We start from the raw sequence: 26361 nt of genomic DNA, 5'->3' as shown, positions 1-26361 counted from the left end.
CAAAAGCAAGGAGCCCTAGAGCTGGTTAATTTTAGCAATTTCTGTTATCAAAAGATTAGAACCACGTGGACTGCTCCTTCCTTTATCCTGTGCCATCTTCATATAACTAACTTTGTAATAAGGTCAGCTACTCATATAATCTCTTCAATCCCAAGGATTATGTATTTACAGCAATATCCTGAGGAAGAATAAATGGTTTTTCTTTCCTTTGATTTGTTTTTAACTGCAAGACAAACTTTTCCTACTTACCTTTTCCAGAATAAGACTCGTCTAGAATTGTATCCCAAGGACTATGGCTAAACTAATCAAGATGAGGAAAAAGAGAACACTGCACATCACGATTGCTTAGATAAATTATAAGTCATCTCTGGCTATCTGAGTGAAAGAAATTGAAGAGTCAAACAAAATACAGTTCTGTCCTCCACAAGAGAGAGAAGGAATGACTGATAAATGAACACCCAGTTGCTAGAGAAACATTCAAAAAGGAGAGGAAACACAAAAGTTGGGGGAAAAATCAGTTTTTATTTAAGAGAAAATTTTCTGAAAAATTTGGTTGGCATAGAGGCAATTTTAAGATTCCATTTCAAAAACATTCTGCATCAAAGGAACAGTTCTTGCATGCAATACAAGGGGTTTAGGAGGGTATATTAAACAATGCAAAAAAACTGATATTTTGAGCAATGGAAGTAACTCAAGAGCATTCTTAAAGATGATTAATGTTGTTTGGGCTTGTGGAATTGATACAATGAAGGCTCTGCTGAAAAAGGAAAAGAACTCTTGAAATAAACTAGGGGCTTGGACCAATGGAAGTGGAATAGGGATTATAGACCAAGGGAAGGAGTGATTTAAACTCTCAAAGGGATAACCTACAAGTGTTGGTGGTAGATTGAATATGGAAACGAGGAATATAGAATCAAAGATAACTCCAAAGGTAGGATCTTTAAAAGAAGAGTGAAGATCCATGCTCTGAATTTAATCAATAATCTCAATGAGAAGAACTCATTTGCAGAGGTGAATGATGAGTTCATTTTAGGCTTTTTGGTTTTGAGATAGCAGTTGCATTTTCTAAGTGGAATATTCAACAAGCATTTGAAGATAAACACCTGCATTCCATCTGCTGTAGATTTGTAGGTCATCTGCATTAAAGTGTGAAGTACCAAGGAAAAGGATGAGTGAAAGTTATACAGATTGAGAAATTTAAGCATATAAAATTAAATCAAGCGGGGCACCGTACCCTGGCTATGTCTACAAGTTATAAGAAAGGAATTGTAGAAAATGTGAGATTGAAGGACTCTATCTTTATCTCTAACAGAAAAAAAATTGGAGCTGTAGAATGCTAATAGTTATAGAATGCTTGATAAAGTATTAAGATCATAAACTGAGATTAGCCCTAGAAAAGAGAAAATGACATAATTTAACAGAGAGAATGAAATATATGAGAATTGATCCTGATTGTATCAACATATTTAGAGTCATACATAAAGTCATATGTTAGATAAGGTGGAACAGGTTTAAGGGTGGTTACAAAGAATCATAAAGGATAGAATAATTTTTATAGGTCCTATGTGGTAGGGAGTCAGTTATGTAGAAATGCAATAGTGTAGAAGCTGTTGTGACATCATTCTAAGGAATACATAATGGTTGTTTCGTATTTATATTGGAAGATTCTTCATGTTTGCAGTTGTGTTAGCTAAACACATGGAAAACTGGATTTCTTGCTTTAGCCATATAAACCTACTTATATCATGATATTGGAATAATAAACATAAAAAGAGGATATAGAGAGCCCATAAATGAGCATATAAAATTAAATACAATCTATGTCATATCAAATGAATGAAAGAAATTCAGTTAATTAAAAATAATTCTAGATTTTAGGGATAAGATGCAATCATGCCTGAGAAGATAAATACTGATTAATGAAACTATTGTCAGGGATCCAGAAAATTTTCTGTAGAAATATTTAAAACCTTGTTTGTGATATGTTTGGTATCGATATTAGCAGCATGGTTTTTTCTGATGCAGTTTCTATATGCTGGTATTAGTTTTATGTTAAGAGGAAGTTATGAACGGGAAACAATCTGGAGAAGAAATATTAAAAGCAACATAAATGTCATCTTTCTAAAAAGGAAGGAAAAGTCAATAACAATCTCAATTGATTCATACTGGTTAAATCATGCAAACATTCTGTCTGTACAACATAGTTTTATAGTGAATGCTAAAAAATAATAACCTCTGTGCAAAAAAGAAAAGAAAAAAAAGAAAAGAAAAATGAAGGTAGGTATCAATTGTGTGATGATAATTTCCACAGATGACTAAGTAGTAGACATTCAGCTATTATCTGGTAATTCTTCTCATTATGAGTAACATAATTTTAATGAGTTATCAATCAATTCTTAGAAAAGAACCCAGTATTTAGTGGCTAGCTTTGAAATATTGTATGTGGATGCTTGGTATGGTATGCTGAGAGGGTCTGTGCCCTCTACCATTTCTACTTCTCCAGAGGCACCATTTTTTTAGTTAATGACTTTGTCCCTCTAATGGTCTATGCTGTTCAAACACCAGAGGGAATAGAGGACTGAATTAACTTCTAGACAACTAAGCTATTTACTTATTTGACCTCACTTCTCTATATTATCATAATATTATGTTCATTGCTCATATGTAGACACAGTTTTATCATCTATGATATAATTAGTCAATCCATACAACTCCTTCATGGATAAATGACAAAATCCATGCACTGCCTCTAGAATTTCTGATAAAGTGACAAAAAAAAGCTACATGTGCAATTGATATTACCAATGGGTGCAAATGTCCTGGTTCTTTAAATTTATTAATAAATCATTAAAATAGGGATCCTTGGGTGGCGCAGAGGTTTAGTGCCTGCCTTTGGCCCAGGGCACGATCCTGGAGACCCGGGATCAAATCCCACGTCGGGCTCCCGGTGCATGGAGCCTGCTTCTCCCTCTGCCTATGTCTCTGCCTCTCTCTCTCTCTCTCTCTCTCTGTGTGTGACTATCATAAATAACTAACTAAATAAATAAATAAAATTAAAATATGCATGCACTAATTTTAAATAATCACAAATGTAGTATAATACCAAGTGTAAAATGGATTTCCAGAACACTTTAATCAAAATTTTCTTTTCCTTAGGCCACTATACAAGCACAGCAGGAAGTTGCAATTTTGAAACAACTTCAGGAAACTGGACCATAGACTGCAGTCTTAGGACTCTCAAGATGACTTGGACTGGGCCATTGGCAACAGAATTCCTATGGGAGCATTGAGTCCAGACTTTGATCACATCCCAGGTGAATCTAGCAGAGATACAAGGGCAAGTGATTCACTCCTGGACATCTACTTAACTATTGGAATGAATATCAGAGAGCATTCCTTATGTGTGTGTGTGGGTAGAGCCCTATAGGCTTCATGAAAAGAGAATTAGTCCTTTTTTGTAACCTCTGAATTATTGAATAGACACAGAACTGACATTGCTACAGCAAGGAAATCCATGACTCATATTTTAAGAGACTCACAGATTTTATCTAGTCTCCCCTAATGGTGTTCATGAAGTGTCCAGTTGGGGGCAGAAATGAGTAGAGGACATTCAGATTAACGCATGCAGTAGGCAAAGCTGAGCAATGATAAGAGTTCTCCTGCTGCCACAATGGCCAGTAGTTGGCCAACTCTTTGGTTCCAGTCCCTCTGAAGTGTAGGAGCAGAGATATAAGAGGTAAGTGATGATAAAAGGAATGAACATCACAAACTCTTGACAAGGTTTGCCTCCTTCCTTGTGATTTGAGGTTCATGGAATTCTTAATAGTCTTATAGGTAATAGGGTGAGAGTAAAAGTAAGCTTGTATTCTTATTTACTTTTACCCTGAAATGTTGCCTATTCAGCACTTTTTTCTTCCTCCTCATAGGACTCTAACTTTTCTTAAGGATTAAAAAAATAATTTTTTATGATATAACTTTTCTTAGGGATAAAATCTTGCTTTTCTTAGGGATAAAAAATAACTTTAGATATTTGTGATGATTATTTTATGTGTCAGCTTGGAGAGTGTCTTTGGATGAGGTTAACATTTAAATCCGTGAACTTTGAGTAAATTACCCTCCATAATAGGGAGGAAGGGGTGGGAGGGGCTCATCCATTCAGTTGAAGACCTAAATAGAACAAAAAAGACTCCCTCTCTGAGCAAGAGGTAATCTCCACTAGGCTGCATTCAGACTTCTGCCCCATTGACTTTTCTGGTCTCCAGCTTGCCAGCCCACACTGCAGATATGGGGCTTACCAGCCTCTGTGATCACATGAGCCAATTCCTTATGGTAAATGTCTTTCTAGATTCATACAAATTTTATTGGTTCTGCTTCTCTGGAGAACTCTAATACAATATCACTCAAAACAATTGAAGCATAGGTACAGTGAAAAAGAACAAGATTATAATGGGATTAATTAAAATGACTTTTCAAAGAAAAAGTATGCAAGGTAGTTTCAGCCAATTTATGACTAGTAAAAAAAGAAGAATACTTTTATTATTTATATATTCAGGCAGATTGAAAATATCATGATGTTCAGGTATAGCCTAGGTGATCATTTTTGTTTTACAGTTGGATCCTAATTCATCTCCAAATTGAATATTCTTATTCCTTTTGACCTACCAAGTTGTATGTCCTCTTCCTCACCAAGTTTGGTTTGTGAGTTTTTGTTTTGTTTTGTTTTTTTTTAAAGCATGAAGTTAGTATACACTGGATCATAGGTTAATGGAACAGGATAGGGAATCAAGACACTGAGGTCAGTAATTAGGAGGATTTAATATATAACAGACATCAATTCAATGGGGGAAAAGATAGTCTTTATTAGTATGGTTATATTGCTGAAATTAATTGAAATTAAACCCCAGTTTTACTTTTATATTGATTTCATATATAGAAATATATTTTGATTGATTCAAGACTTAAATGCAACAAATAAAAATAAGAAAACTCTTGGAAGAAAACAGAGGGTAAACTATGTGCAATATAAAGGTAGGATCTCACTTCCAAAAGCCTGGAAGCCACAAAAGAAAAGATGTATATATTTGATGGTGAAAAATTATAGGTATGGCTTAAAAATTCTATAAACAAAATCAGCAGGCAAACAATAGGTTAGAAAACAAATTTTTGTGTGCCAATTACAAGTAGTATCCAAATAGATACAGACTTACTAGAAATAAAAGTTTGAACGATCAGAAAAGATCTGCATAACTCATTGACAGATGATCTAATTTGGATAATCAACAAAAATATTAAAGGATACTCAAGTCCATAAGTCATCAGAAAAATACAAATCAAAAAAAAATATGGGGAAAGGTTTTCAAAAACCACCAATAGATGGCTGAGAAATGGAGAACAGGTAGTCAGAGTAGGATACATCCATGGTGATGGAAGTTTTCTATTTTGGAAAGCATTCTGGCCATATAGAAAGAATAAGACCAACACATAAACACGTACGTATCAGGGTATTCACTTCAGCATCATTTGTAGTTGAAAGTAATGTGAAAGAAAACGAATGTTCCTCATTCATACAATTGTTATTTGTTCCCTTGTTCGTTCATTAATTGGCCTTTTGAATGCTAGGCACTGTTCTAGGTGCTGGGGATACTTTAGTGAATAAAACACAACTGTTGCTGTGGAGTTCACATTCTAGAAGGAAGGAAAAGGGAATCGAATAAACATAGTAAGTAAAATATGTGACTCATTGGAAGTCGAGTGAGTGGAAAAAGGAATAGAGTAAGTAGGATTGAGAAGGCATATGGATGGTTGTGTGTGTTACAGTTGGGGAAGGATTGCAGTTTCTAGAAGGGTTATTTAGGTTGTGGTGGGAAAAATACCATTCCAAAAAAGACTTGAAGAAGATGACTTGTGAGATGTTTGGATTTCTAAGTCAAGGAGGGCACATGATGGAATGAGCACTGGGTGTTAATCTAAAACTGATGAATCATTGACCTCTACCTCTGAAACCAAGACCAGATTATATGTTAACTAATTGAATTTAAATAAAACTTAAAAACAAAACAATCAAAGGAAGTATTGCAGCCAAAGGGTCAACCAGTGCCAAGTGCCCTAAAATCAGAGTATGCCTGGTGGGTGTGCTTCTGGCCACAAGTAACATTTTAGGTAATCTGATTAATGATTATAGTGTTGTCCTGTACACACTGATGTTTGGCAGTTTTCCTGACCTCCAGCCGCTAGATACCAGGAGCATTCTTCTCCCTGCTATTGACAATTCAAAAGGTCTTTAAAAACTGGAGGGTATTATGCTGAGTGAAATAAGTCAATTGGAGAAGGACAAACATTATATGTTCTCATTCATTTGGGGAATATAAATAATAGTGAAAGGGAATAGAAGGGAAGAGAGAAGAAATGGGTAGGAAATATCAGAAAGGGAGACAGAACATAAAGACTCCTAACTCTGGGAAACGAACTAGGGGTGGTGGAAGGGGAGGAGGGCAGGGGGTGGGGGTGAATGGGTGACGTGCACTGAGGGGGGCACTTGACGGGATGAGCACTGGGTGTTATTCTGTATGTTGGCAAATTGAACACCAATAAAAAATAAATTTATTATTAAAAAAAAAACTGCTAGCTGTCCCCTGGGGGATAACATCACTTCCTTTTGGGAACCTGGAGGCACAGCCTGGAGGTCAGTGTAACTTGTTAAATCCACAGCATTCAATACCATGCAGCCAGTAAAAAGAGAGAGTTTAGCACTATACAGTTGATTTGTAGGGATTTCCAAAACGTATCATTAAAGGCATAAAGCAATACACAAAATGAGTCTGTAGTATGGTCCAGTGTTTTCTAAGACCAACAATGACTGATGCAGTCTTATTTGTGCACATTTAGAACTCTATATAGATATCTCTTTGAATAACTGTATGAGCATGGAGAGAAAGATAAGAAAAGGATATATGTGTTTATTAACGTGGATTACTTGGATGAGTGACAGGGTTGAAATAAACGAGAATAAATCTAAAAATAAAAACAAAACAGGTAAAAACAGCAACTACACCTCAAAAGAAAATGTAATATACATGATGGTAGCATCTACATGTGTTTATGGAAAATGTGGTGGATATTTTTAAGTTTTACCATGGAAAGACCCTGAATGGCTATCTTTTTTGCTTTTTTAATACTTATTTTTTCTTCAATATTTCTTTTCATCAATTTCATATTACTAAGCAATACATCTTTTTTCTAAAATTTTAAATGTATAAACAGAAAAAAACCCTTCTCTAGCAATGCCAATAGAATGATATAATCATCTATAAGCTTTATATTTGTGTATCTTGCAATTCTTTCTTAATGTACACTTTTCAAATAAAAATAGTTTTCTACTAGATTGGATATAGTATGAAAAAGTTTATATGTTATGAAATATTTTTAACACGATATTCTACTTTTTTTGGCATAGCATAATTTATAAAAAAAAATATCTACTGGTAAACTCTTAAATTATTTCCCAACATTTTCACTATAGTAAACATCACAACAGTGAAAATACATTTAGACGTGTTTTTTTTTTTTACTTCTATGATAGTTCCTGAGGATAAATACATATATCTCTTTCTTGAGAGCTTATGAGAAATAAACCAATTTTCATTTTTGCTGCTAAGATCTGGACAGTAACATTTAGATATGATGTCTGTGAGGTCCTCTGATAACATCTGCAGCAATCTTTCCTTATCTTAAGGCAGTATTTGGAAACCATAGAACATGTCTGCTAGTATAATACTACTAATGGTACAAAAGTATCATAGGCTCAGTTTAGGAAAAGATAAAAGTATAATCAGTGGATGTGGGAAATATTCTGTACATTATTCAAAGAGACAGACATGAGTGATCAATTGATACCTTTTAATGGAACAATTAGAGACTATTAAGGGCCATATTTATTTTCTTTTTTGAACTTTTATAGCTTGTGTGAGTTCATGAAAGGCCACATGAAAATTGAATCTGGTCGTTATTCAAGATAGTACACAAGTAACGTCCACAGATAAAGAAAAGTAATTATTTGGACAGAATACTGTATTATCCTCCCTGTTAATCATTACTTGAAACAGTATATTTTTCCAGAGTACTCTCTTCAAAGCAGCCTGATGATATCATCCTTGATATACTAATACGGCTCAGTGAACTTGTGTAGGCATCTCTGAAACAATGGGCGGCTAAATAAATTGTAAGGACGTTAATTAATTTTGACCCTCTGGGAAAAACAAAATTCTTTATGAGACAGCCAACAGACTCAAAGAACCTGTGGTCTATTTCCAAACATCTCAATGCTGCTGTTAATTAAAACTGTATTTATGGATCTTTTCACTTATTGTTACCAAGATGAAGAATTAGATCCATAAGGAGAACATTTTCAATGCCCATCACAGGTCTATTTACGAGTCTTTTTGGAGCCATTGGGGATCTTGTAGAGGAAAACTACAGACATTAATTCACTCTCGTGTGTGCATGAATAGCGTTCAGGCTTAGTGTATACAGGCTTTAATGGCAAGAGTGACATTTGGGGGACATGAACTAATGAAGTTATAAAACAAAAGCTGCTGTCTCCTTTTTTTTTCTTTCTTCACAACTTTATTTTCTTTTGCATGGTGTAATTGACCATATCCACAATTAAACTCTAATTATCTGGAAGGATAAGAGTCACATTTTTTTGCTATTTTTAAATTCCTCCCAGCATATAAGATGGAAAAGCACTTGATAATACTTGTGTAGGTCTCATGTTACCTGTCTGTGTCCTTCTGTGTTTATTAACAGCAAAGTATCTTGCATTAATTAATGCAACAAGCATTTCCTGAGTGCCTACTAAATATACAGTGTGTTGGTAGCTGAGGGTATGAGTCAAGGAGATGATTGTAAAGTAACTGGGATGCAATCTGCTGCCTGATATAACCTCCAGGAGGTTACTGTTGTACAATTGTATATTCACAACACAAGGTCAAAAAATATTCCAAAATAGCCTTAGTGATACTAATGCTATAATGTGTATAATGACAGTTGAAAGTACTAAGTGTTCAACAAATATAACTTACTTGATACTTGGGTTGACAGAGCCCTTTAGGAAGGCAGGTGATAACTATACTTCCTTTTGAGTAGATAGTGCAAATATTATTATTATTACTAGGGATGAAGAACAAGAAAAGCTAGATGACTTGCCTAAGCCTATGTAATGAACAACAAAGCCAGAACTGAACACCTGGCATATGGAGGCTCATCCAAGCACACCTCCCGGAAGCATGCTTTGTCCTTAATGTACACTCACTATTGTGTTGTTTACTATAGGAAAGTGTTAGGAAATAATTTAGGAGTTTAAATTTAGGAGTTTACTATTAGATCATTTTATAAATCATACATCAAGCTCTGCCTCAATCTCCTTCCTCTCTTTCAGACTAGGTGTTATTACCATCTCACTCTGGCCTCTGATAGAGGCCCTCCTATTCCTTTGCTTGGGACTGTTGGGGTTGGCGGAGGATATGGATTTAGAGATATAAAAGCCAGCCCTCACTCACAGTTTACCAGACTGCTCACTTTGATCTTAACTTGCATACACTCATGCACACACACACACACACACACACACATGCATACACACAATACACACATACAAAAAAGAAATAATTACTGTAACACATTTTTTAAATCATCACATTTAAAATCTAATCACTGTACCAGCAATTTTTGAGATATTTCAGGAAGCTGGGGAGGAGGCCAATGGGAGCAGAATGGATAGATAAAAACAGCAGAAATTCCAGCCCACGGGAACGTGGTTCACTGTAGGTCTTCCAAGAAAGCTACATAGATATTCTAAGATCAAAGTAAGAGCTGTCCTGGACAGCATTGTGTCCCCCTAAAATTCATATGTGGAAGCCCTAATGCCCAGTGTGACTATATTTAGAGATAGGGCAGAAAGGTAATTAATGAGGTCTTCAGTTTGGTCCTGAATCCAATAGGACTGATGTCCTAAAAAAAAGAGGAAGGGGAACCAGGGACATGTACACACAGAGGAGATAAAGAGAAGCCTCTAAGCCAAGGAGAGAAGTCTCAGGAAAAACCAACCCTGTCTGCACCTTGATCTTAAATTTTTAGCCTCCAGAACTGTGAGAAAATCACTTTCTGTTGTTTAAGCGGCCCAGTCTGTGGTATTTTGTGATGGCAGGTCAAACTGACTTCTACAAATACCAAAAGGTTGTGAAGAATTCTTCAGAGTAACTCCCTAGAAACCAGCGCTGAGATCACCTGGCAGAGATGGGAAATTGACCCCACCCCTTACATTCCCTCTTATGCTCACAGTTAAATCAGAGAACTGCCATGTAAAGACGGTCAGACATCTGTCTGGGAAGAGATTATCATAAGATACTTACAGCCTAAAAAAGAGGCACAGTCATGTGTGGAGTTATGTGGGATCAATACTGTAGGTTTTCAGGGGAAATAAAGATAACTCCAAGAGTTAAAAAGTGGAACATTAAGGGGAGTTTGAGTGGCTCAGCTGGTTGAGCCAGTAACTCTTGATTTTGGCTAGGGTCATGACATCAGGGTCATGAGATTGAGGACTATATCTGACTGCATGCTTAACATAGAGTCGGCTTGAGATTCTCCATCTCTTCTCCTTTTGCCCCTCCCCTGTTTGCACTCAGGCATTCTTTCTCTTTCTCTAGAATAAATAAATAAATAATTTAAAAGAAAAATTGGAGCATTGCAGTTTGCTTGCATGCTTACTTAGCCCTTGGCCACACCACCAAAGAAAGTGGTTCTCAAACTTGGCTGCATATCTGAATCCTCTGAAGAGTTAAGAAACCAACGAAGCAAACAAACAAACAAACAAAAAAAACCCTTAATTATCTGGATCCACCCACTAAGATCCTGATTTCATTGGTTATTATTGTGGCCTGGGCATCAAGATTTTTAAGAATTCCTCATATGATTTTAGCATGTAGCTTAAGTTGGGGAAGCTTACATCCCCAGCCCACCTATACAGCACCTGCTTTTCATTCTTCCAAGGGAGAAGCCTTTCAGGAAAACAGTTCTGTATAACAGCAGTGGAAATTCTTTCAAGTTGCCTACACTAAGCAACAAAAACCTTCATTCAGAAGTTTCAGTGAATTATCAAGAATCCACCAGGCAATTAAAGACAGCCAACATCATGAAAGAGAGAGATGGGGCTGTGAAAAGAGAACATTTATCCCTGGAGGAAATGGATAACTCCGTGTAATGGATATTTGTTCTATTTTCTTCTTGCTGTTTAAAAAACTGTTGCTGTGTTTATTTAATATTGAACTCTAGGAACCCCATCTCACCCAGCTTCTCATGGATAGGATGAAAGTTGGCATTTCAGATGCATGCCTGCAAGGCTCATTATCCATCTCTTTTACCCCAGCACACTTTTTATGACTATAACCATTTTTATATCTAGAATGATAGAAAAATATAGGGAATCTATATAATATCTCTGTAATATTCCAACAAGTATATCTATATTGATATATCTTAATATAAAATATGTGTCCTGTTGACCAAAAATTTAATTAAAATATGGAAATATGGTTATTTTTAAGTATGAAATGCTAGTTATGAAAAATTTAATCCTAGTCTTATAGAAACATATACTGATGTGGTGAAAGTAGATGTAATTTAATATCTGGATTACTTTCAAATTAGTGTTGTTAAGGAGGTAGGTGGTAATACAGGAGAAACAAAATTGACCATGGGTTAAAATTGTTGAAGTTGGCTCTTAGGTAGGTGGAAGTTCATTATACTATTCTTTCTACTTTGGTATAAATGTGAAACTTTCCAGAGAGATGTTTTAAAAATTATTCCCTCAATAAGAAGTGGGTAGTCAGAAAACACCAAGAGAATTGTCAACGGGGGGAAGTAAAGATTCAAAAATGATAATAATAAAAATAATATCTTCTCTAGATATTCAAATGACACTGAGATATATCAAAGGATTTAATTTGTAAATCCGTCTTTTATTTTATCTAATCATTCAATAATACGCTAGAATTTATTATGATACCAGTTCTGAATAGATTTCTATTTAAAGTTGGATATTTTTGGTTACACTAAGGGGAGTTAATTCCTAATGTACCATAATAATACTAATCACAATAAAGACTGAGAAGAGTATTAAGAGGAAGCATGATTTGTGTGATGCTTCAGCCACCACTTTAAAGATCTATGTGATGAAATGGAAGGTAAAATGATATGAATTGGCATGGTGAAAAAATGTTTTTTTCTCCATTCATTCATTTAACAAATAATTATAGAGTTAATTTTTGCCAGCTACTACTTTAGGTACTTAGAACACATGTAGATCAAATCAGAGAAGGATATCCGCCATCTCGTGGCTAACATTGTAGCAGAGAAGGATAGAAAATCAGTATCAAGTATTATAAATTAAAACAAAAAAAATGTATAGTTTGTTGGAAATTGGTAAGTGCCATGGAGGAAAAAGGAAAAAGTAGAGCAGTAAAAGAAGGAACAATCAGGAGCCAGGAACAATGAGGGGTGGCTTAGAAGTTATGGGGGTACAGAGAGGAGGTAAGTTAAGGAAATTTTCATGTTTAGCCACTGGAAAGAGGGGTCTTGCATTACTTGTTTTCAGTTTTATGAAGGGTTGAATGGATGTTGAATAGTTGCTCTTCTTATCCATTCACTCAAATCCAAACAAAATATTTTTTTTCCAGACAAAGAGAAATTTCAGAGGGATCTAGAGAAAGGGAATTAATATCAGTTAAATGTTTTCTAAGAGTCAGGCAGTGTACAAGGAGATATACATGTTGTCTCATCTAACCTTTTAAAACATTGTGACTTGGAAGATACTAAAATCTTAGGTTAAAAAATTCAGTCAAGTCATGGGCATGACTGAGTAGGATTTGAATACGAAAATCTGATTCAAAACACTTTGTTCTATAGCCTCCACTGTCCAACATAACAGCCACTAGCCACACAAACTAATGAGCTCTTGAACTGTAGCTGGTACAAACTGAGATGTTCTATAAGAGTAAAACACACATTGGACTTCAAAGATGTAGTACAAAAAAAAAAGCCAACCACAATATAAAAAAAATAAATTAACATTTATCTGTATATTGATTATGTATTGAAATAACACTTTGGATATATTGGATTAAATAAAATATATTACTAAAAATTTATTTATTTCTTTTCACTCTTTTAATTGTGGCTACTAAAAATTCTAAGACTATATATGTGGCTCACAGTATGTTTCCATGGGAGAGCCCTGTTCTATATTATACTGCACACATAGTGAAGGCTTTCTTGACTACAAAGTAAATAAAACACTGGAATCAACTGAAGAAATGCTGGAAAGTGTTCATCTCTGAATGTCTTTGACGATAGGCAGTCTCTTAGTTATGAATTTACACACTTCCAGCCAGAACCTCCAAAGACAATCTGTGCAGCTTCCAATCTATTTTAAATGGAAGGTACTTACAAAGTGTTGCAATCATAATAATTAATCCAATATATTATCTTCAGAATATTTCATTATGCATATTAACAAAGTACATACATTAAATAGTAATACACAGTCTTCTTATTTTTTTAATTTTTTATTTATTTATGATAGTCACAGACAGAGAGAGAGAGAGAGAGGCAGAGACATAGGCAGAGGGAGAAGCAGGCTCCATGCACCGGGAGCCCGGCATGGGATTCGATTCCGGGTCTCCAGGTCACGCCCTGGGCCAAAGGCAGGCGCTAAACCGCTGTGCCACCCAGGGATCCCTACACAGTCTTCTTATGATATCAGCAATTTTCATGTCCATAAATAATGCTTTTGGCATTATTGCTCAAATATGGTAATACTTTGTTCCATAATTTTCAGGTTAATTATTTCATCATTTATAAGTATTCAGGTATTATAGTTTCTCTAAAAAGAATTTACCAAGTTCACATTTATTATATATTTTATTTCACAGTAAAATAATGAACCATTAAACTTATTCCTATATCTTCTCAAAAACTTTTCTTTTTGTATTTACTCTTTTTCTAAGTGTCCTTAAACTGCCTATTAGTGTATCATACTTTTTGCCTTCAAGCATTACAGTTTTCTCACTCCCCCAAAAATATCTAACCCCAACTTCACCTCTAAGTACTGTTGTCTTTTTCTTTTATCTCAAAGATACAGAGAATACAAAAAGTATGTGTATTCTCTACCAAACAACACACACTTCTTTGGTTCCCTACAATTTGTGTTCTGCAAAAATATCATTTCCTCAGCAAATAATTTTTGGCCACCAACTCTTGGTTACTGATCTAAACACATTTACCAAATGTAGTCCCAGTTCTCATGGAGTTTATGTACTAGCTCATTTGAAGACTTTATGATTTCATAATTCTTGTGTTATTCTGTTTCTTCTTATGTTTCACTCGACACTGCTACTGATCAATGCACACTTTCTTAGAGTTTTCATCTGCATTCGACAGTGGTATATATCTCCTAATGTTATACTTATCTTTGATCTTTTTCTTCTTCCTTCCAAAACCTCAATGTAAGTCTTACCCAGTATTCTGACTTTCACTTTTTTATATCTCTTCCTACATTTTTTGCTTGCTCAGTTTCCATTCTTTCAATGTTCAAACTTTACTAATTTCTTAATGTTTTAGTCTTTATTTCCATGTTGTACTTTCACATTGTCAGTTGTCAGCTGCATAATTTTCAATGTCTTCAAGTCACATATTGGCACTCAGACTTACCTTCCTTTCAGAAAGAATCTCCTGCTGCTCCTAATATTTCTGTCATTGACATTATTATTGTTTAACAAAATTCTTTCTCAATTTCCAATTCATTCAGCTTTTCATTCTCAACTTACGTGTTTTCACTTCTTTGCATTTTCACTTCTGTCATCTTAAGTCACTCTTGGGCTATTGCAAATGTCAAGGAAATTCATCTCCAATGCAAATATTCTCCTAAACTAGGCTACTCTTCTCACTGATGCAGCATTAATATTCCTAAATGGTGACTCCTAATCCTGCAAATCATCAGACGCTCTTCATTGACTATTAAGACTTTCTGTGTTCTTCCCCAAATTGCATTTCTGATTTTAATTCTCTTATAAACTCTGTGTTCTTGTTCCTCAAATATGCTCTGGGCATTATAAATGTCAACTTTTGGTTGTATCATTGTTATAGGATGCCTTGTAATTATTTTGTTGATAGTGGATATGATGTACCAGGTAAAAAGAACCAAGATAAACAGGCCTTGTGTGTGAAGTTTTCTGTTGATCTGGCAGGAAGTAAGGCCATGTTTACTATTTACTATAGGCTGTAGCTATAGGAGTCTGAAGGTGTAACTTCCTCTGGCATCCTAATTCCTCTGGCTTCTCTCTTGCTGTATTTTGGTTTCCTTAGGACTTCTTAAATAAGGTCTGAGAGATGGAGTCCTTTCAGTTGCAGCCCTCTGCTAGTATATAGTAGCCTACTGATGTGGTGTCAAGGTGGAGTTAAGGTGTAAAGGTATTGAGTGGTAAAGTCAGAGGAATGGGGGCCTTCCACTATTCTGTGTTGTATCACAGTCTTTCAGGGAGCTTGTGGTCTTTTACAGTGACCTTAACAAGTGCTTCTCAGTTCTCCCTCCCCTTAGATAAGATAGGAAGTCTAGACCTTCCTAAGAAAAATAAGTGTACTTCAAAATGGCTACTTTTCATATGTCCTGGAAAGAAACAGAGGGGATTGTCTTCCAGTCTTCACTTTGGGAACTGGGTAAGGCTTCTGGAGATAACACTTTGGTGATACCCTTAACACTTGTATCCCTAGAGTTCATTTCTCTCAAGCTTTTCCATGCTGAGCCTCCAGCAATTTGTTAATTCCAATTTATGTTTTCCTCACCCAGTGCTGGCTCCTTCAATGGTTCCGGCTTCTGTGGTTTTGCTCCAATCAATTGTGATTCTCTGTACCTGCCTTCCTATCTCCCCTGGTTTTCCTTCCCTGTGATGCCTACTCTAATTCTCTGATAGATATAGGAAGAATTTTAACTATTAGTTTGTCTGGCTTTTTTGTTGTTGTAAAGAAGAGACTGTGCCTCTAAGCTTCTTTCATGCTAAACTGGAAACCTAGAGGATTCTCTTACTGATTTTTTTAAGAATGAATTTTTGCCACTCTACATGACTTTCTTTGCCTATTACCATCTCCATTATATTCTTTAACATCTTAATATAATGACATATCTTTTATAAGGTCTTTTCTTAGTCACCCAATTTAAGCCGTCTTTTATTAGTTGAACTACATGACATTTACAACCTACGTCAATATTTGGTGTTACAGGCTCACAAGAACCTTCAAGAGCTGTATGTTGTTATTATTATCACCATCTGATAGATGATGGATATGAGACTCAGTGGGGATTTAGTGATCTTCCCAAAGTCACAAAGCTTGCAAGTACCTGGGTTTGGATTTGAACCCAGATAGTCTGATCCAGAATGTGTCTTCCAAATAGTATATGCTGCTGGCTTTTATTAGCTAGACTTACTGTTAGCTTCTTTGGGGCATGTTTCATATTTTCCTAGCTAACTTGTCTATTGCCTTAATATCCAAATGCAAGACATGGTGACTTTTCTGTGGTACTTATCCAATCAATAACTTGTGGTTGATTGTCTTTTTCTACTACTAGAATTATCTTTATATCTATTTTCTAAATTTCCCAGGAGAGTAGCACTAATTTGCAACTTTGTTCTAAGCACTTTATAGGTAGTGTATCCTTTCATCTTTACCACAACCCCATGAGGTAAAGTACCTACAGTAATTATCTCTTCTTGCTTCTAAATCCTCAAGAATTTACATAAGTTGCTCAAGGTCACATACCTAATAAGTAGTAAAGTCAGGATTTGAATGGAAGCCTGCAGCTAAAGTGCCTACAGGCTTCACCATTGGTCCACCATGCTGAAGGTTTCTGCTCATTACATATTCATTAATAACCTAATAATACTAGTTTCTGTTTCAATGAAAATAAATATTCTCTGTTCTTATATGCTTTCCACACTCTTTCAGGTAAAATGGCTCTGAAATCTAAACAAAGTTGAAGTTCATACCATTTATCAATTACCTAAAAGGTATATACTTTATTAGTTCTCCCTTCCTATATGACTAGTTTTCTTTTTCTTTTTACTTAAGTTTTTTTTTTTTTTTAGATTTTATTTATTTATTCATGAGAGACACAGAGAGAGAAAGAGGCAGAGGCATAGGCAGAGGGAGAAGCAGACTCCATGTAGAGAGCCTGATGTGGGACTTGATCCTGAGACTCCAAGATCACACCCTGGGCCAAAGGCAGGCACTAAACCACTGAGCCACCCAGGGATCCCCAACTAGTTTCATTTTTGATCTCAGTTCGGCAAATAAAATCAAGTTACACAAGTGCTATTAAGCAAATGCATGTTTCTCAAGGCATCAACAATAACACGTAAAGAGGTTCTTCAGAATTCTTCCATTATGAAGATTAAGAGATTCAGAATCCTTGTCTCTAGCTACACTTATAGGAAGTGCCAACCAATTCCATTGATATGGTACCTTCATGTGATTGAGGTATACTTTCTAATGAGCAAATTAAAAGCTTTCAAAATAAGATGAACATACCCCATTTTGGTATGTCTCAACTATAAGCTTCATTTTTATACCAGATGAATGATTACTGAGGGAAACAGTTTATAGCACCAAAATTTGGTAATAGTACATAGAGCTAAGTTGAGACATGCTATTGAGAAGTTTTTTTAAATAGGTAATAATTATTATCAATGAAGAGTAATGCCTGAAGAATAAACTTTTGGAAAAGGTAGATAGAAATAAAGAAATGCCAGATCAATTCAGTGGACAGCCTTTCAACAAGCAAATAGAAGTGATGTAATGACAGACATTTTCATCAAATGCCATGAAAACATTTCATTTGACTTCAGAGGCACTGTATCTGTGGTTGCCATTTTGACAACTTTAAGGAAAACCTTCGTTCTCCTTCTGAGCATGTTTACATTTCATGGCCTTTAAAACTTGCAGACAAAAAGATATTGAGGCATTTCAGCTGATAATCATTGTACTCCCCCTTCTATTGTAGGGTGAGGGACAGGCAGATATTACAGAGGATGTGGAACCAAGCTAAGTAAGTCTAACGCTGAACAGGGAGCATTTGTTATTTTAGAAGAGAGGCATACCGTATCACATTTAAAAAAAAAATTAGGCAGCTTTATTTTATGAACAATAAAAAAAAGACTAAAACTGCCTACAATTTAAAAAGGAAGTGAATTCAGATCATTTGAAGTGGGAAATTGTCTTTTATGATTTGACCCTCGTATAAGTGAGTATGATTCTTCTGAGTGCACTGGAGCTGAAAAAAATATAGCTTTCTTTTGAAAGTATTAACAGTCTTTTTATAAAAGAAATGTCAAATTTATTACCTTACGGCATAATGACTCAAACATTTTCAAAAACTCAAGATTGTAGCTAATAACATCCAAAAGACAAATTAGAGTCTTTACTGCATGCCAACGCCAAAGTGAAAAAGAATGTCCACTAAGCACACTGATGGATTCTGAATGTGGCTGATATCTTTTGGCTCTCTCCTGTCAAATAACAATGGTGATCTGAACAAAGGGATGCTGAATGTACACTATTTGACACTAAGTGGCCCCAGTTTTTGAAAATGTGTGTAATTCTTAAAGAGCTTTTAAGGTAAAAATTGAATATTGATGAGAAACTTCTATCCAGTGCCTGATTTTAGCTAATTAAGATATGACATATAAAATTTGTACTTTAGGAAGCTTAAGAACTTGTAATCCTAAAACCTGTACAAGTAAAATTGAAGTATTACATTGAAATGTACAGAAAATATCAGGAGGTGGAGGGAGAAGTAACATTCAGACATATTTAGAAATGCTCACATTCCACAGTACTACATCTGGCCATGTTATTTTACAAACCTAACTGTGTACATTCTGATGTAATATATGAGAATTAAGTAACTTTTATAATGGCCAACAGAAAACTATAAAGCAGTCCCAATCAAAAAATTCTGCTTCTGTAAAAGTCTGTCCCATGAACGTTGGGAAAAGGAAGTGTCCAGGAAAATAAATGTAGAATTGGAAATGAAGGTGGTTGATTATTCCAGAGCCACATATAAACAAAGTCAACTGGTTCAATGATTTACCATTAAATTCTAAATATGTTGTGGCAGTTGAGACTTTTAAGCTTTATTATCTGCTTTGACAAATTCTGAACTTTGTGTGGGAAGCTAGATTGACCTTCCCCAAGGTTTTGCTAGATATAAATAGGTAGTTCTCAATGAAGCAACTGAAAGTTTACAAACGTTTGAAAGTAGGTCTAGTCTGAGCTTTCTAGATAAAGAATGAGTCTATTTCTGAAAATATAATTCAATGTAAGGTTTTATAACTTTGTGAATTACAGTACAGTAATTCATATATTTCTATTAATAATTTCAAGAGGCTAAGCAACTTTTCACCTTTGTGAGTCTCGGCAAAAAAATTGGCATTGCAACAAGTCTAGTCCCCTTACAAAGTCAGGCTTGGATACACTAGTGTTCTAGAATTTAAAATCCCCAGAGACCAAATTTGCAATGTTGCTTCTAAATTTCCAGGCATAGTTTTGTATTCGTAAATCTTAAAATGGATAAAAGTTCACATTTGCATGCATTAATACATCAGCCAGAAACTGACTTTCTGACTTTTGTGTTTCACTGCAGGATGTTGTAAGACCAAATTAAATATGCAAATTAGGAGAGGCTAGGTGGGGTACACTTTGAAAACTCACTCAGAGTCCCCTAACTAATGTTTGGAAATGTTGTCTTTGATGCGGAATTTTACATAACATTGTCTTATACTGAAATAAATATGCTGCAGTGAAACATGCTGGATTATTATCATCCCCAGTGAATTACATATTTTTTTACATTAAGTTTCATAATATAGCCCTAAAATGCAAATATTATATTGTTCTACATTCCTTTCAAAGATTGTCATCTCTTTGCTAAGCTGGTTTATGATAGTTGCTATGATAAAAGTAAATACTGGGGGAAAAAAAGTGAAATAGGAAATGATGATGGTGATGGTCAATGTAATTTCAATGTTAGTTCAAGAAGTGCCTAATGAGTACACTCTTCAGTGGAAAGAAATTGTGGTTATTTAGAATGATATTTTTCAATTTGTGTGTATTACTTTTTTGAATACCTATGTTGTTGTTAGAATATTAATAAGCATTAAGTTGTTAAGGACTTATTAACAAAACCAAAATGTTGCTTCCCACCTGGCGTGCAATGAGAAAAATTAAGATACTGAGAATGCTGTGAGTGGAGTTCCACGAAGAGCCAATTGGCAATGACTAAGGATGGATAATTTGGTTAGCCAGCACTCAGATTGCTGTGCAAACTTAAAACCTAACTTTTAAAAATATGTATCACATGATTAAAATTATTCAAAGCAAACTTCTGAATTAGTGAAAGGTTAATGTATTTATGTAGTTAGAAGAATAAATTTACCAAAATACAAGGTTTTAAATCAGAATTCCTAATTTTTAAAATGGATTAATTTGTGCCAGTAGACACAATTACTTCTATTTCTTCTTCTCTAAATGTTTGACTTTCAATATCAGGTAAGCAGGAAAGCATGGTTAGATATATATTTAAAGTCTGGATTAAACACGATTTGTTTTTGAGATAGAGGTATATTAGTTCCCATTATATATGTCATACTATTTAAGAGCTGAACCATGAAATATAGAGTAGTTTTATACAAACATACTTAGCATTAATTTACCTTATTTGGAACTAGGTCAGGGCTATTTCTTCATATCCACTCTAGTCTGACTAGAGTCCATGCTTTCATCTTAACTATATAAGTTATTATTATAGTTCATTTGGATTATGCTACATTTCTTTTATTCAGGATAACACTGTAAAGTTTGTCTGATATTGTACTCTAAGTGCACTAGGAATCCTTACGGGTGTGAAAGGCAATAAAATGAGGATACACCTAGATGTTCTTCTATAATCAAAGATAGCATAGATTTAAATAATGTGTATTCTTAATGAATAAGCCAGTTTTTAGTATATTTGACTGAGGGAGTCTAGGTGTATCTTGGCTGCACATGCCACATGTATGTCTTCATTTTCCAAATAAGAAAACAAATATATGACATCCTTGCAAAGAAATATGAAAGAAAACTTTTCTGTGGCTGAATTAAAATATTTGGTATAATTTTCCTAATCCAATATTTGCTAGTCATGTATTTATAAAACGGTGAGGATATAAGACAGTCCACTCATGAAAGCCAGGAAATTTTTCAAGTAGTTTCCACTATTTTATACTGAGGAAAATCTTGCACCAGTCACTCATATGGCATGTTCCCTGGTTATTTTTCTTGATTAAGATTTATTTTTTTAATATGCCAGACTTTATAAAGTGTTCTAAATGAAGATAAATATTTTCAGTAAGGAATTCTAAAAAATATAGGAGTCTAAGAAGTCTAAGAAGGACTCTTGTTTTCTGCTCAGGTTGTGATATCAGAGTTGTGAGATCTAGCCCTACATTGGACTCTGTGCTCGGTGGGGAGCCTGCTTGAATATTCTTTCCCTCTGCCCTTCCCTCCACTCACTTGCAGGCACACTTGCACATGCACTCTCTCTCTCAAATAATCTTAAAAAAAATAGATGCAAGTCACTTTCAGTATCTGGTCTAGCATGTAAGGAACTTGGAAGTCATTATTTCTTTCCTCATAATAGGAAAAAATAAAAAGCTGAACAAACTAAAAATCAACAACTCTTTTTAGATTTATTAAGAGAATTGAGGTTCCAAGGCAAACCACTGCTCCCAGACTGGAGACAAGCAGGTGGAAACTGAGAATCACAACTTACTGGAGCAGATACCCATAAGCAGAAGTTTCTGCAGAAGTCAGTACAGGGGAGGAAATCCAATACTATTACTGATGAATTGCTCTAGGCTCAATGCGAACAAGTTGGAGAGATAGTTCGGGGGAATCAGCATTAGGAAGCCCACGCACTTTTGTAAGTTTTAACTTGAAGCCCTATTAGTTTCTGACAGTGAAGACCAAAGAAAACTTTCTGCTTTCAGGAAGTAGAGGGGAAAAATAGCCATTCTGAAAATTTCCCAGAGCTTTCTGTTTTTTATAACAAAGCCCACCCTCAAGAGAAACTATTTTACTAGAACCTAACCTGAAAAGAAAGAAAGAAAGAAAGAAAGAAAGAAAGAAAGAAAGAAAGAAAGAAGAGAAAGAAAGAAAGAAGAAGAAAAGAAAGAAAGAAAGAAAAAGAAGAAAGAAAGAAGAAAGAAGAAAGAAAGAAAGAAAGAAAGAAAGAAAGAAAGAAAGAAAGAAAGAAAAGAAAAGAAAGAAAGAAAGAAGAAAGAAAAAAAGCTGACCTAAGAGATAAGGGATGGGAGAGATTACTGGGAATACTCTGGTATGTTTCTTACGCTATTCATGAAGTGATATAATGACATCTTAAAGAGTAATTGGGTTAGTGGAATGTATATTGCAAATTCATTGTCAAATACTAGAAAACGTTTAAAAAATATATGTATATATATAATTGGAATCCTAAGTGATGATACAAAATGAAATCGTATGAAATGCTCAATTAAGGTCAGAGAAGACTGAAAAAGTGAAAGAAAAAAAAAAGAGAAACCAAGAGAGAACAATACCAGTGAATAGCAAATAATAACAAACAAGGTAAACGTTAATCCACCTATCTCAATAATCACCTTAAATGTTGCTAGTCTATGTTCACCAATTAAAAGACTAAGAGAAAATTAAAGCAAAACAAAGAATCGTATATTGTCAGTAAGAAACCCATTTCCAGTATAAATACATAGAGTGGATAAATGGGGAAAAAATGAAAGAATGGAGAAAAATATACTATGTTAACATTAATCAAAAGAAACCAGCAGTGGCTACTTTAATCTCAGACAAATAAGATTTCAGAGGAAGGAGAACATTCTGGGATAAAGAGAAGGATTATAAAATGATAAAAAGGTCATTACTCTAAGAAGACAAAACATCCCTTAGCACGTAAGTACTTAACATCAGAACATCAAAATACGCAAAGCAAGCCTAAATAGTGTTGCAAGGAGAAACAGATGAATCCCTAGTATAGCTGGAGACTTTAACACCCCTCTGTCAGTGATAGGGTAGGCAGAAATCAATAAGGACATACTTAAAGGGAACAGTGTCATTAATTAACTGGATATAATTGATGTCTATAGAATACTTCAACAGTAGAATATACATTCCTCATAACCTCACATGAAACATTTACCAAGACAGCCCACATTTGATACATAAACCACATCTTAACAAAATTAAAAGAAATCCTACAATGTGTGCTCTCAGACCACAGCAGAATTAAGGTAGAAATCAGTAACAGAAATACAACCAGAAAATTCCATAGTACTTAAAGATTAAACAAATAGACTTCAAAAAAATAACAAACAAACAAAAAAACCAAATAGACTTCTAAATAACATATTGATCAAAGAAAAATATCTCAAGAGAAATTTTGAAATATTTTGAATTAAATGAAAAAGCAAATACAACTAATAAAAATGTGTGAAATTTAGTGAAATGGTATATAGAGGGAAATTTTTAGCATCAAATGTATGTATTAGAAGAAAGATCTAAAATCAGTAACCTGCAGCTTAGGAAACTAGGAAGAGTAATTTTAAAACTGAAATCAGGAAATCTTAAAACAACCCACTTAAGAAATGTGCAGGAGACATGAATAGACATTCTCCAAAGAAGACATCCAGGTGGCCAACAGATACATGAAAAGATGCTCGACATTATTCATCATCAGGTAAATACAAATCAAAACTACAATTCAGATATTGCCTCACACCTGTCAGAATGGGTAAAATTAACAACACAGAAAACAACAGATGTTGGTGAGGATATGGAGAAAGGGGAACTTACACTGTTGGTGGGAATGCAAACTGGTTCAGCCACTCTGGGAAACAGTATGGAGGTTCCTCAGAAAGTTAAAAACAGAACTACCCTACAATCTAGCAATTACAGTACTAGGCATTTACCCAAAGGATAGAAAAATACAGATTTGAAGTGGGGCTCCTGGGTGGCTCAGCTGGTTGAGCATCTGGTTCTTGACGTTGGCTCAGGTCATGATCTCAGGGTCCTCAGATCTCAGGATTATGCCTCACATTGACTCTGTGCTCAGCAGGGAGTTTGTTTGAGATTCTCTTTCACCCTCTCCCTCTTCCCTTCCCCCTTCTCATGATCAGGGGTTCTCTCTCTCTCTCCTCTCTCTCTCTCTCTCTCAAATAAATAAAGATTCAAAGGGACACATGAACTCTGATGTTTATAGCAGCATTATCAAGAATACCCAGACTATGGAAAGAGCCCAAATATCCATCAACTAATGAATGGGTAAAGAAGATATAGGGACACCTGGGTGGCTCAGTGGTTGAGCTTCTCTGCCTTTGGCTCAGGGCGTGATCCCAGGGTTCTGGGATAGAGTCCCACATCAGGCTTCCTGCATAGAGCCTGCTTTTCCCTGTGCCTATGTATCTGCCTCTCTCTGTGTCTCTCATGAATAAATAAATAAAATATTTTTAAAAGATTATATATATATACACACAATGGAATATGACTTAGCCACAAAAAATAATGAAATATTGCCATTTGCAATGATATGGATGGAGGTAGAGTGTATTATTCTAAGCAAAATAAGCCAGAGAAAGAAAATTCTATATGACTTCATTCATATGTAGAATTTAAGAAATAAACAAAGTAGATGAGCATAGGGAGAGGAAAGAGAGAGGAAGGCAAACCAGAAGAGACTCTTAACTATAGAGAACAAACTGAGGGTTGCTGGAGTGAAGGTTAGTGGGGGGATGAAGTAATTGCGAGATAGGTATTAAGGAGGGCACCTGTGATGAGTACTAGACATTATATGTAAGTGATGAATCATTAAATTCTACTCCTGAAACTATTACACTAAATATTAACCAACTGGAATTTAAATAAGAACCTGAAATTACAAAAAAATAAAGGGAAAATCAAAACTAAAACCTAGTTTTTTGAAACGATTAATAAAATTGAAGACCTTCTGGACATACAAACCTAAAATGAAATACAAATTGCAAATTATCAGAAATAAAAAGGGAATCATCGTTATTTATTCATGAACACTAAAAGGATAATAGAGGTATTATATACGACTAAATGCCCCAAATCTGATAACCTAAATAAGGCAATTCCTTCAAAGACACAATCCACCAAACTCAAATGAGAAATAGATCATTTAAATATGTCTGTATCAAAGAAATTGCTTACAAAGGCACCTGGGTGGCTCAGTCAGTTAAGCGTCTAACTCTTGATTGTGGCTCAAGTTTTTATTTCAGGGCTGTGGGATGTAGCCCTGCTTCACATCCTCATGTGCTCTCTCCCTCATAAATCTTTTTTTAAAAAATGCATATGTAATTAAAAATCTTCCAAATCAGAAAGCACTAGACTTAGATGGATTCACTGGTGAATTCTCCCAAAGGAAAAAAAGTTATACCAGTTATATATGTTCCAGAAAAGACAAGCAAAAAGAACATTTCCTACCTTGTTCAATGAGACCAGCAAAGACAACACAAGAAAGGAGAACTACAAATCAGTATCTCTCGTCAAAAATTCTTAACAAATTAGCAAATCTAATCTCATGGAAACATTATATATATATATATGTGTATATATATAATAAACAGCACAACCAAGTGGGAATTATTCAAGTATGTCAGACTGGTTTTATATTTGAAATTCAATTAGTGTAATCCATCACATCAGCAGAGTAAAGCAGAGTAAAGCAGAAAAATTAAATGATCATGTCAATAGATGCAGAAAAAGCATTTGACAAAATATAACCTCCATTTGTGATAAAATAGCTCAGTAAACTAAGAATTGAGGTGAATATCCCTAACGTGATAAAGAATATCTTGCTTCCGCAGCACATACTAAAATTGAAATGATAAACATAAGATTAGCATGGCCCCTACATAACGATGACACATGAATTTGTGATAGATTCCATATTTTTATGGTTATATAGTTAATACTAAATTATATATTTGAAATTTGCTATGAGACTAGATTTTAAGCAATTATCATACACAAAGTAAATGTGTGGTGTTGGATAGATTAAGTTGTGGGCATCCTTTCACAATGTATACAAATATCAAATCATCATGTTGTACACTTTAAATATATTTCAACTGTATTTGTCAATTATGCTTCAATAAAGGTGTAAAAAATATCTTCAGAAAACCTATAGCTTACATCATTCATAACTGT

The 26361-nt window shown here is 34.8% G+C and overlaps 1 protein-coding gene and 1 pseudogene across 1 annotated transcript in view; both read left to right on the top strand.

Moving 5' to 3' along the window:
• Positions 1-26361, top strand: part of MALRD1 (MAM and LDL receptor class A domain containing 1) — a 761302-nt gene that overhangs the window by 539140 nt on the left and 195801 nt on the right. Inside the window, 2 exon segments of the mRNA XM_055332672.1 lie at positions 3157-3228; positions 3231-3314. Of these exon segments, the coding sequence (XP_055188647.1) occupies positions 3157-3228; positions 3231-3314 (156 nt within the window).
• LOC129514369 (U6 spliceosomal RNA) lies at positions 26009-26107 on the top strand (annotated as a pseudogene).

Source organism: Nyctereutes procyonoides, unplaced genomic scaffold (genome assembly GCF_905146905.1).
Source record: "Nyctereutes procyonoides isolate TBG_1078 unplaced genomic scaffold, NYPRO_anot_genome, whole genome shotgun sequence".
Lineage (NCBI taxonomy): Eukaryota > Metazoa > Chordata > Mammalia > Carnivora > Canidae > Nyctereutes > Nyctereutes procyonoides.
This window is presented reverse-complemented; position numbering and strand designations above follow the sequence as displayed.